The 11,632-nt window shown below is 39.2% G+C and overlaps 1 protein-coding gene across 1 annotated transcript in view; it reads right to left on the reverse strand.

Moving 5' to 3' along the window:
* The window catches only part of ythdc2 (YTH domain containing 2), a 29,698-nt gene that overhangs the window by 15,845 nt on the left and 2,221 nt on the right, over positions 1–11,632 (reverse strand). Inside the window, exons 3-16 of the mRNA XM_019894337.1 lie at positions 11,207–11,369; positions 11,024–11,114; positions 9,779–9,975; positions 9,037–9,239; positions 8,251–8,417; positions 5,878–5,980; positions 5,577–5,739; positions 4,630–4,737; positions 4,391–4,536; positions 2,612–2,747; positions 2,329–2,455; positions 2,138–2,203; positions 1,270–1,439; positions 683–779 (exon numbers count right to left, since the gene is read on the reverse strand). Of these exons, the coding sequence (XP_019749896.1) occupies positions 683–779; positions 1,270–1,439; positions 2,138–2,203; positions 2,329–2,455; positions 2,612–2,747; positions 4,391–4,536; positions 4,630–4,737; positions 5,577–5,739; positions 5,878–5,980; positions 8,251–8,417; positions 9,037–9,239; positions 9,779–9,975; positions 11,024–11,114; positions 11,207–11,363 (1,931 nt within the window). The 5' untranslated portion in view covers positions 11,364–11,369. The remainder of the gene's footprint in view (positions 1–682; positions 780–1,269; positions 1,440–2,137; positions 2,204–2,328; positions 2,456–2,611; positions 2,748–4,390; positions 4,537–4,629; positions 4,738–5,576; positions 5,740–5,877; positions 5,981–8,250; positions 8,418–9,036; positions 9,240–9,778; positions 9,976–11,023; positions 11,115–11,206; positions 11,370–11,632) is intronic.

An 11,632-nucleotide genomic window follows, 5' to 3' on the forward strand; every position in this document is an offset into this window, starting at 1 on the left:
GTGTCACACATGGTGTTGATTCTTCACACAAAAAAATTAAAAAACAATTTCACATCTATTTTTGAAGCCTGAAATGTCGCAAAAGGTCAAAAAGTTCAAGCGGGGGCAAAGACTTTTGCTAGGCACAGTAAGCCTTGTATCACTGTCAAAGGATGACAAAGGATGCATTTCAAAATATTGAGTCTAACTTTAGTTATTTGCATACTATACAGTATTTATATTTTGCCATGTGTGGCTTATCGCAACCGGGGGGTAAATAGAGGTAAACTGCACTCCGCTGTTAAACCTCGTGGGCATGTTTGTGGCTGCTATGTCACTAGCGCCGTTGAAGTGTCCTTGAGCAAGTTACTGAACCCCCAGTTGCTGTCATCAGTAGGTGAATGAGGCAACGGTGTGAATCGCTTTGAGTGCCCAAGGTAGAAAAGCGCTATACAAGTGACAGCCCTTTTCTCATTTAGTTATATGAAATACTGTACTTTGCCAATTGGAATAAACAGAACACTGTCACAATTGCATCCTACATACGATAAGTAATGAGGAACTGCCAACAGAGACACCTGCGATCCAATCAAATTTCCTATTTGTTACATGAAATACCACTCAATTTAAACCAGCAGTGTTTGGTGCACTATTAAACGTTACATTAGCATGAATCATCTTACCAAATTATTTTACATTTTACCTTTTGGAAACGGTGGAAAATCTCTTGTCATTATAGAGGATACGGTCCCTGAGCGACACAATGTCATCATATCCAGGAAGAAAAATTAGCACTGCGCCTGAGACAAACAGATATGATCACATTTAAACAGATTTACAAGTACAATGAAGGATAAAGGTGGTACATAATCAACAAGATTTGAATCTACATAACTGGCAAAACAACTATCAATTATTTCATGCACTGTATTGCTTTTGCATTTTGAATCCCCACCTTTTATTGATGCAAATATTTACAAATAGTACTTCCTTGTAATGAATGAGTTGAGAGTGGATTCAATACATAGACTCGCATGGGAGCATTGTTGAATAATAAAAATATTTTTACAAATAGCCAATATGTGTCCTTTTTTTGCGTGCTGTTATAAATGGTAAACTTGAACAATTTTTTTTTTGTAAGAAATTACTTTGTCATTTTTTTACTTTTCAGCTAATCCAATTGTGCTGAATTTTGGGAAACAATTTAACTTGTTCCTTAATAACTTAAAATTGCCTTTCAATTCAATTTTATTTTCCCATTAACACTTAACAGATTGTGATGAGACACACCATCACATGTGGTTGAGCAGATCTTGTGCAGGAGGTCCATGATGAGATCTAGGTCTACAAACTCATCATCAAAGTTGTGGTGGTACAGTTTGAGCAGGTCCTGGTCTCCGGAGCTTTGCTCAGCACTGGCACACTGTACCCGAGGGCACTCTTCCATCGTTTTATTGGCACTGCACAGATAGCCGTGTGATGACATGGTTATTTCTCGATGCATAATTCAAGGTTTCACCACACAAAAACTCATCGTGGACATACAATAACCTGCATGCAATGAATGGAAAACATTATTTTGAAGGGGGTTGGTTGAGAACCGAGACGTTCGAAAACCGATTTTTTTTTAACCTTACAATATGCTACCTCTGCCACTTCAGCCCTAAATTATAACAGTACTGCTCACCACTGGATGGTAAACTTTATTATTGTAGCACTCCTGGCACTCAATCTCTGCTTGAGAGGGAGATTATTACCATGAAGACAATTTTAGTACACACTATGTATCTTTTGCCTCAACCTTGAACTACAATTGAACTGCACTAGTCGGAGTTTTACTGTATTGCACACATGAACAGGGGTGGAGCCTTTTTTTTAATCCACTGTACTGTACATCTCCTTGTAAAATGAATAAGAAACTCTAAAGTTATTGAGATAGCTTTCCTAAGGCCCTGATTCTTTGTGATACTATGTCATTTGAACGGGTAACCAAATTTGACCACAACCAAAACAAAAATGAATATTTTTTTTTTGATTATGAAAATAAAACAGGACTTTAGAAAACCAACTGACAAACCAACATTGTACGATACAACCATCAACAATGTATAAAATCACCAAATGTAATTGTGCATTGTCAAGACAAAATAATACTCACATTGAGGACTGAAGAAGATCAACAGCCTCTTCCTGTTGCAAGTTTGTGGCAAAGTCCAAGGCAGTCCTTCAATTAAAAGAAATCAGTTTTATTGTACAATTTTAAGATAATGTAAATGTGAAGACAATTAACATTTCACTTGCGACCGGCAACAGTTCAATGACTTCAATAAATAAATCGATTTGTCATACCATCCATTGAATGCCTTCAAGTTGATGTCAGCGCCCATGTTAAGCAACCGCTCCATCTGAGGTAGGAACCCTCGACCCGCTGTCACCATCAAAGGTGTGGCCCCTGTCTCACTGTGCATGTAGTCAACTAAGCAAATCAATACAAGCATGAGGAAACAAATCAAATTCCACATGAAAATATGTAAAACTGTAGAAACTGCGCAACATATTCCATATACAGGTAGACACTACCAAACAAAATGTTTTCTATTACAAATGTTCATTCAGAACTGCTCAGTCATACCATTGACATTTTCATTGAGAATGAGGTTGAAGAGCTGAACAACATATTCCTGGTCTTCATTCACAAAAATGTTCACTATGCAGGAATCCATCTCTTTCTGGATCCATGGCTCCAACGGCTCTAAGCCTTCTCCATCCTGTAACACAAAAAAAGAGGCATTTACAAGTTGAGGTCCGAAGATGGACAGATGAAATTGACTGATTGAATTTTTTTTCCCTTTTTGCAAAAAAAGCAATCAATTTTGAAGTCTTCTGGAGTCCATGTAGTGATATCTTTGATAAATCAATGTGGGTTCTTGAAGCAGTGCCGCCTGAGGGGTTGAAGGTCACGGGCATTCAAATGTTGCTTTTCAGCCTTGCCACTTAAATGCAGTGATTTCCTCTCGATTCCCTGAACCTTTCGATGATATTATGGACCGTTGTCAGAGGTTTTCTCGGACAAAGTTAAAGAAATGACTCGGCACACAGGAAAATTGTCTTCAATATCGGCGGGAGGGGATCTCTGAGAGCGAACGATGGTAGTTGCTCCGATGATCACACTCTCGAGCTCCTTTCCCGCCAATTCCGACTTTTATTGTAACATACAAGGAAAACACTGCCCCCGACATTTGCATACCGCACCCCCGGTCCGGCCCCTCGGTAGTGATTGGTTACCTGAGTTTAAGCTTTGAACCACGGTACATTGGCGCCTTTCTGTCTGGTCTACACTGTATCAACATGTTGCAGACTTTGCGGACGACAAATGTCGCCTGGGCGCGACGGGTGTTCTCAACTCGTCTTTTGTTGTTCAACCGCTGTTCCCAAATTATTCATTCCCCTTTTGTGACCGAGTTTCGCCCCCTCCCCTGTGATTGCCCACCTGCATTGACGTGCTAATTGTGGACTTCAACAGCCCTCCCAGCACCGGGGCGGCGCCTTTGTGCACAGGCATTTGGATGTGCTGGATACGCACCCAAACGTTTAGATGTGCCCAAATTAAATGAAACTTTAAACATGATACAATTTTGCTCATAGATTCCTCTAACAACCGTAGATGATGAAATCCCTTAATTCCTTGCAATTGTACATTGAGGAACATCGTACTTAAACTGTCCTATTTTCTCATGCAGCTGTTCACAAAGAGGTGAACCTTGCCCCATTATTTATTTTGAGTGACTGATCAATTCAAGGAGGCTCCTTTTAATACCTGCTGATGGCACCCACCAGTTCCCAGTTAGCCTGTTCCAAACAGGTGTTTGATGAGCATTCCTCAACTCTCTCAGTCTTTTTTGCCACTTGATCCAGCTTTTGCGCCATAAAAATCAAATTTAATAATTAGTGGCTAAAAAAATAAGGTTATCCATTTGAACATTAAATATCTTGTCTTTCTAGTGCAGGGGTAGGGGTAGGGAACTCTGGTTCCTCGAGAGCCATATGCTGCCTGTTTTAGATCCCTCCCTACTCCAACGCCCCCGATTCAAACGATCAGCTCATTAGCAACCCCTAGAGAAGCCTGAAACGATCATGATCAATTGAATCAGGTGTGTTGGAGTCGGGAGAGCTCTAAAATAGGCAGAATGTGTCTCTCGAGTTCCCTTCCCCTTTTGAGTGTATTCAATTAAATACAGGTTGAATATGATTGGCAAATCATTGCATTCTGTTTTTATTTATGTTCAACACAATGTCCCCAATCCAATGGAATTGGGTTTGGATATTTAAATGTACAATGATTTTCATCACCCCCCCCCTATCATTTTGTATTTACGGTATTTAGCAGTCTGTATGTTCACAAGCATCTTACCCGTGTCTTGACAGTGCCCCCTGTATCAAGATCATTGCTGCTCCTGTATGAGTCAGAGGATGCCGGGTGTGTGTTCTGTCCATCTTCAACACTGCTTTTCTCCTCTGCTCTTCCCCACTTTGTCCAAAGGTTCTGCGTCTCTTCCTCTGATAGCAAGAGCCACAGTGAGGTAAACAAGACAATACTGTTTCATTTAAAAAAAATAAATTTAAAAAAAGTCATTAAATATTCCTACATACTTCTCTGGGATTCTTCCTTGCTTTTGCCCACTTCTCTACTGTTAAAACCTGTGAACCTCAAAATGTCTTCCAGAAAACGTTGTTTCACTTCAAACTGTCTTCCTTTCACTACAAATAAAAGCCAAAACAATTCATTATCAATTTATGCAAAACGAAAGATGACTTAAAAAACTTCATACAATAACAAGCACAAATTAGTCAATTTGACTGTGTTGTGCGATGGTTCGTAGATCCTGATTCATACTTGAAAAAAATTATACAATGTGTGAGAATAGTTTAAAAGGCCGAAAGCCGAAAATCTGAGAAGTGTGGAACAATTTCCTGTAATGTATGACAATGTGTTCACAGTATAGCTTAAATACTGTCCACAAACATCATGTATCTTCCAAGTACTGGCTGCCTTGAGAACCGACAACTGCATTATAGTCTTGGAATCGAGCCTCTATTGCAGGGGTCACCAACGTGGTGCCCGTGGGCACCAGGTAGCCCGTGAGGACCACAGCAATAGCCCGCCAGTGCTAGGATTGTGATTTGCTAGTAGAAATTATAATTTAAAAATGCAAACGGGCAGTATTGTGAGACATCTTTAAGATGATCAGAGCCTGAAAATTAAAATCATTAAGTATTAAAAATAACACATTCTAAAATTATTAGATGTAATTTGTACAAATGTTATTTCAGACGTGTATCAATTTGGTAGCCCTTCACACAATCAGGACACATGAAGTAGCTCTCACTCTCAAAAAGGTTGGTGACCCCTGCTCTATTGAATAGATTCAATTCATTTTTGGATTTTGGAGTTGATATGAGGCAGACATGAGAGACGTGCCATCAGTCATCAATGAAAATGATTCCATCTTGTATTGTGGGGCCAATCATGAGACCGGGGTTAAAAAGAAACAACTGCTTCAGTTTGACTTTAAAAATCCCAGTTTAAAATGGCTTACGATAAATAACAGGACAGGACCAAGCGCCAAAGTACTTGAGGAACAAGTCAACATCCAGAGAAGCACTGGAGAGAACCAGTTTTATTGCAGGTAAGTCCTCAAGTACATCAAGCATCTTCGTGAGCAAAAAGTCAGTGAGACCATCGCGCTCATGCACCTCATCCTTCGAAAACACAGTAAGACAACTTTTAACATGGCAGATTAATTTCAGCTATCAAGGGTATGAACAAGAACACCCAACTACCCCGAATGATATTACAAAAATACTTTCAGAGTATGCAATTGCACAATTCATGCTCACCACAATGACATGTGTGACGGATGCCAGACTGACATCTCCAGCCATAAGTGTCCTGAGTAAAACTCCAGTGGTACAGAAAGTCAGCAGAGTCTTTGGAGAAACCCTATAGATACAAAGTCAAGAGCCATTTGCACAATCTCATCAAGATTAAGAGAAGGAATCAGAATTTTATGCTAAGAGGGGGTTTCTTAAAATTATTTCACACTTTATCAAAAGTATGAAAATCACATAAAATGAACTCTGTCCGGTCTGTGGAAAGATTTGGGATAACTTAATCATTTCTAGTTTACTGACGTGTCAAACATCTGATCTGAACATCTTTTCTTCAGTCATTATATTTATTATTTAATCTTATCTCTCTTTTAGCACACTCTTTGTGGTAGATTTTACGTGACTAACAGTTTGATCATCACAAGCTGCTTGTTTGGGTCACATTTCCAAGGCTCAGCAACATTTTAGGAGATAACAAGTGTTGTGACGTAGATAACTCCAAAAGAGATCCATTGCTGCCATCTGCATAGTTAGTATTTTCTCCTAATTTTATGGCTTAAACCACATTTGACCAAGACTTTTATTCACCGATTGCCCAAAAAAATAACTAAAATAAAAATCAATGGCGCCCCTTGTTAGGATTTCTGTTGATGCCGTTTTACATCAATGGCAATCAAAGAGTTAAAGAATCAGCCTCAGACATTGCTTTGCCACCACATTGATGCCAATCCTCTGCCAAGGCAGAAAGCTCTGAAATTATTCATCTTGCCGGCCTTCTTTATATAACAAAAAAAAATTCTAGACCTTTTAGAACATTTTATAGTGCATTCATTTTACTTATCACCCGATATCCAAAATATATATACAATCAAACCTCGGTTTTCGAACGTCTCGGTTCTCGTACAATTCGGTTTTCGAATAAAAATTTAGAGTTTTTTATGCCTCGGATGATGAACAAATTTCGGTTCTCGAACTAACCGAGCGCACTTGAATGAGTCACTTCACTCCTCTCGGCTTTGCTTCCTCGTGTAGCGTCCATTGTGAGCAGACGTTTTTGCATTGTTCAATAAAGATTTTTTAAAAAAAGCAGACGTGTTTGGTGAAACGCTTCCTCGTGTAGCGTCCATTGTGAGCAGATGAGTTTGTATTGTTCAATAAAGATTCAAAAAGAAAAAAGCAGACGTGTTTGGTGAGACGCTTCTGTTAGGGGGAGTGAAACCCCCCTCTTTTCAGAATGGTTTGCCCCAGCAGCACGGGGGAAGTGCGTGTGTTTGTTGTAAGTCCGGCAGTTTTCAATACAGCGGTACATAATGAACACTCTGGTGTCCGGTGTCTCATTATTATGCAATAAACATACAGAAACAGCTTCCTCGTGTAGCGTCCATTGTGAGCAAACGAGTTTGTATTGTTCAATAAAAAAAAAGCAGACGTGTTTGGTGAGACGCTTCCTTGTCTAGCGTCCATTGTGAGCAGATGAGTTTGGATTGTTCAATAAAGATTTTTTTTTTAAAAAGCAGACGTGTTTGGTGAGAACTACGTAATATCGGACTGCTATTTTTGCATCGTGTATCAGCCCCTAATCATAGCACCAAAGAAAGCAAGTGGAAGTGGTAAATGTAATGATGGTCAGCAGGCAAGGTTCACGTTTTATGTGACTTTTGATAACAATGTGGCAGAGCAGTAGAACATGCAGTGTGTTCACTCTAACAGTTACTTCCTGGAACTCCCCCTTATAGGCGGGATCTGTAGATTAACTGGAGTATGACGTACACAGTGCAAACTTTCATAAAGCACTACTCATATAATAATAGCCTATTATGTGACAGTAAACCTGGTGAAGAAAAGAGGAAAATAGTGCGCAAAACTATAGAATTTAAGTAAGATTTGATCGCGAAATATGAGTCAGGTGTGCGTGTGCCTGTGTTGGCTAAGGAGTTCGGGATGCCGAAATCCACCATCAGCAGCATCCTAAAAACGAAAGACCATCTGCCCGATGACAGCTGGGATAGGCGCACGCCCCACGACAGAAAGAGAGAGAGAGAGAGATGTTCCTTCAATTTTTATGTTACAATGTTAATGTTAAAATTGGTAAAAATAAAACATATTACAGTTTGCTTGTACAGTATTTTACATATTATATGCTCTCTGAATACATGTGTACAGTTTATGGTGTAAAATTGTAAAAAAAAAGTGGTTTAAAAAAAGTTTTTTTCTTGACTTGGAACGGATTAAAAATTTTTTACATTGATTCCAATGGGAAACATGGTTTCGGTTTTCGAACAATTTGGTTTTCGAACAGTCTTCTGGAACGGATTATGTACGAAAACCGAGGTTCAACTGTAATTATTTTAAGTAGGAAGTTGTGATTAAAAGGGATTTTACCTGCTCTCCAGTCGAATGTGATAGCCGACAGTCTTGCCAATTGTTTCTCCCCTCTCGGCTGCCACTCTCTCAGCGACCGTGATGGCAGCCAGGCGTCTGGGCTGAGTACAGAAAATTCTGCAGCGTTCTCCTTTCTTGTTGCAGTCGTCCAGCAGAAACTGTGGAATCTGACCAAACATACATTACAAATATATATATGTGTGTGTGTGTGTGTGTGTGTGTGTGTGTGTGTGTGTGTGTGTGTGTGTGTGTGTGTGTGTGTGCGCGCGTGTGTATTTCAGATAACCCCAGACATTGCATTTGAATAAAGAGCACACTTGGTGTTGATTCTTCACCAAAAAAAAAAAAATCTCATTTTATATCTTTGGGGTCAAAGGTCAAAAGGTTGAAGGGAGCCTAATACTTTCGCCAGGCACGGTACACTTTAATCTAGTACAGCATTAAAAAAATAAAATAAATAGGCACTGGGGTGATACACACACCCGACACAGAGGGCCCACCGCACTTTTTCGAGAAGGACTGACTTAAAGGCATTTAAACAAAGTCATTTGTTGTAGTTTTGGATGCCATTTTTTTCTACATACAAATATTGGCTTCAAACATCAGTTGTCGACCTCCTTGGCTACTAATAATTGTTATTAGCCCTGCAAAAAGCATGTCGTTCTTTCACTAGTGTAACGGGCCTAATAGTTAAAGGACGACACTGAAGGCACAGGAATTCCACTGAAGGGTATCTGTAAATTTCCAAAATTAACATTGGCATCGATTTTGCACTCACTCTCTTACCTGGGTTGTTTTCCCAGAACCGGTCTCTCCTACGATAAGTACCACCTTGTTCTCTCTAATCAGTCTGACTATCTCTTCTTCGTGCTCATACACTGGTAGCGCACGTCGGAAACTGTCAAATTCCGATGTCCTCCTCCTTGGGGGTACCACGGAAACGCCACTGTCCAAGTGGCCCCGCGGCCTGTTCATGTCAAAGCTGTTGTCTGATGGAAGACAGGAGAATATTACACACCTTTTTCCAAACGTGACTATAAAAGCCTAACATTCGCATGACTGCAACTGTTCGTGAGTTGTCATTTATAGGAAAATATTGCATAACATTTGAAATCTATTATGTCTCATTAGTGGTTTATTGGCCCCCATGGTTACACACTTCAAGACGATAATGTATACTGCAATTTGTGCAAACTCCAGCGGGAACTACAGCATGCAAGGCTGGCCAGTTGGATGAGACAAAAAATAATTTTAAAAATCTGTTTCAAAAATATGTTCAGGTCATTGTTAGCACTACAACAAACATTAGGTTTAGGGGAAGATAGATTGTATGCTAAAAGAAATTTGTGTGGCGTGCTGTTCTGGTCATATAAGTACACCCGAAGAGCACACACATTATTACAAGGGAATAATACCAACATTAGTTTTTCCAATTAGCCTATTGTGATAAAACTAGAAAGCGCAGAGTTTGCTAAAGTGGATCTTTGTGGGTTCATTTCTGCTAACACCACTTTAAACACAAACGCACCGAGTTGTGTAGCAACAGACAGTTTGCTTTTGCTGCTAGCTTGAAGGTCTTCACGCTCTTTACTGGTGATAGGAAACTTCTGAAGAAGGCTGCGGATGGCATGTAAGGAGGTTTGGGAGAGTATCAGCAGCATGGCGGACCGACGACTGTCGAGGAGATTCTTTTTCCTGATGGTGAGGAAGCGATTTGAGCTTTTCCTGAAACACAAAATATATTACCATTTGTATGTTCTCATGTTCATGTCAACTTTATTGTCAAATGTGCTACATCTGCAACATACAGCACAGATGACATTTCTTTCCTCAGGAGAGAGAGGAGCCGCTGCGGGTGCCCGCGCCGCCATCAAAAGAACAGTTAACATAAAATGACAAATAATACAACACAACACAAAAGACACAGACTGTCGTGCAATCTTAACCACTTTTCTGCATACACTTTGTTGTTTGGAGCAGTTATCGATGAAAGAAGAGTGAATGAAAGTGTCCTTTTACCAGTGGATTAAAGATGTCATTTCAGTATCTGTAATGCTTAATGCATGTATAGTCAAAACTCTTGAAATGTATAGCCGAAATGATTTTTATATGTTTTGTAATAATTATAGAGAAAGAGGAGAGAGAGAGAGAGAGAGACACACACACACACACACACACACACACACACACACACACACACATTTATTTTACATATTATTTCAGGGTATATTTGTTTTTTTAAAAACTGAAATAAATAAAAATATGAATGCCGTTTTACAAAAACAATTAATAAAATCGTTACATTTGAATTTACCGATTTTTGGAGAACCTATTTTCCGCAAAATGACTAACAAATGCAACCTTATCTTCATAACTCACCTTTTGCTATTTCTGTGTTCTTTCTTAAATGCCCAATGATGCCTCCAAAAGGCATCAAAGTCCGGTGTAATAGAAAGGTAAGTGAATGATAATTTTTACTACATTTTGTGTACAGCGAATAAATATTTTATGATGGTGACAGTTCAGCTTGTTTCAAATTATGTCACTTTACACTTCTTGGGGGAAAACTGTTGTCAAATTAAGATTTGCAAGTTAAGTAGCGTCGTGGAACAGATTGTGTTCGAATTTGTGAGTGGTGCTTAAATCTGTATTTTTGTCTGCACCCTGTTCGTTGATCTCATCAACGTATCCTGAATGAAAACAGCTCTTGATGAAAACCCTTCTTTATACTTTCAATAATTCCTACCCTGACGTTCTAGTGAGACATACTTACCCTTTGCTTTTAGAAATGTAACCCAAAGCTTGCGCTGCACGATGTATGAAGGCTCTCTCATTAGAAGTAAGCGAAGAAGGAAATTCCATCTCTGTTTATTCGGGGGAGATTAGATTTGGACTGTCATTCCTCGCTGCTCACATTGGAAAATATATAAACTTGACTTACATTATCATCACATACCTTTCTGGTCGCTATAACGAAACCTCTCCAGAGACAAGTTAATTGAAATTTTGAGTTCTTCATTGATGTGAATGTCTTTGAAGCGACTTGTGGTCGAAGACTTCTGTGCTTTCTGGCCCTTGGCTGGGTTTTGCGAAGTTGGGCGGGAATACGGCATGATGCCCTGGAACACATCATAAAATTACTAAACTCACAAAGTTGTTGTGATTTTTAATCACACTAATATTTATATTGGAACTGTGCAAGATCAAAAACATTTTAACTCGGTCCATTTTGTGTCATACTACGTGTTGAATGTGTCCAAAGCCACTGGAAAAAAAGTCAATCAACACTCAAGAAAAGTGTAGTAACATTTGAAATGAAGTCTTTTATGTATGTGTGTGTGTGTGTGTTGTGTGTGTATATATATATATATATATATATATA

Source organism: Hippocampus comes, unplaced genomic scaffold (assembly GCF_001891065.2).
Source record: "Hippocampus comes isolate QL1 unplaced genomic scaffold, H_comes_QL1_v1.1 scaffold123, whole genome shotgun sequence".
Taxonomy (NCBI): Eukaryota; Metazoa; Chordata; class Actinopteri; order Syngnathiformes; family Syngnathidae; genus Hippocampus; species Hippocampus comes.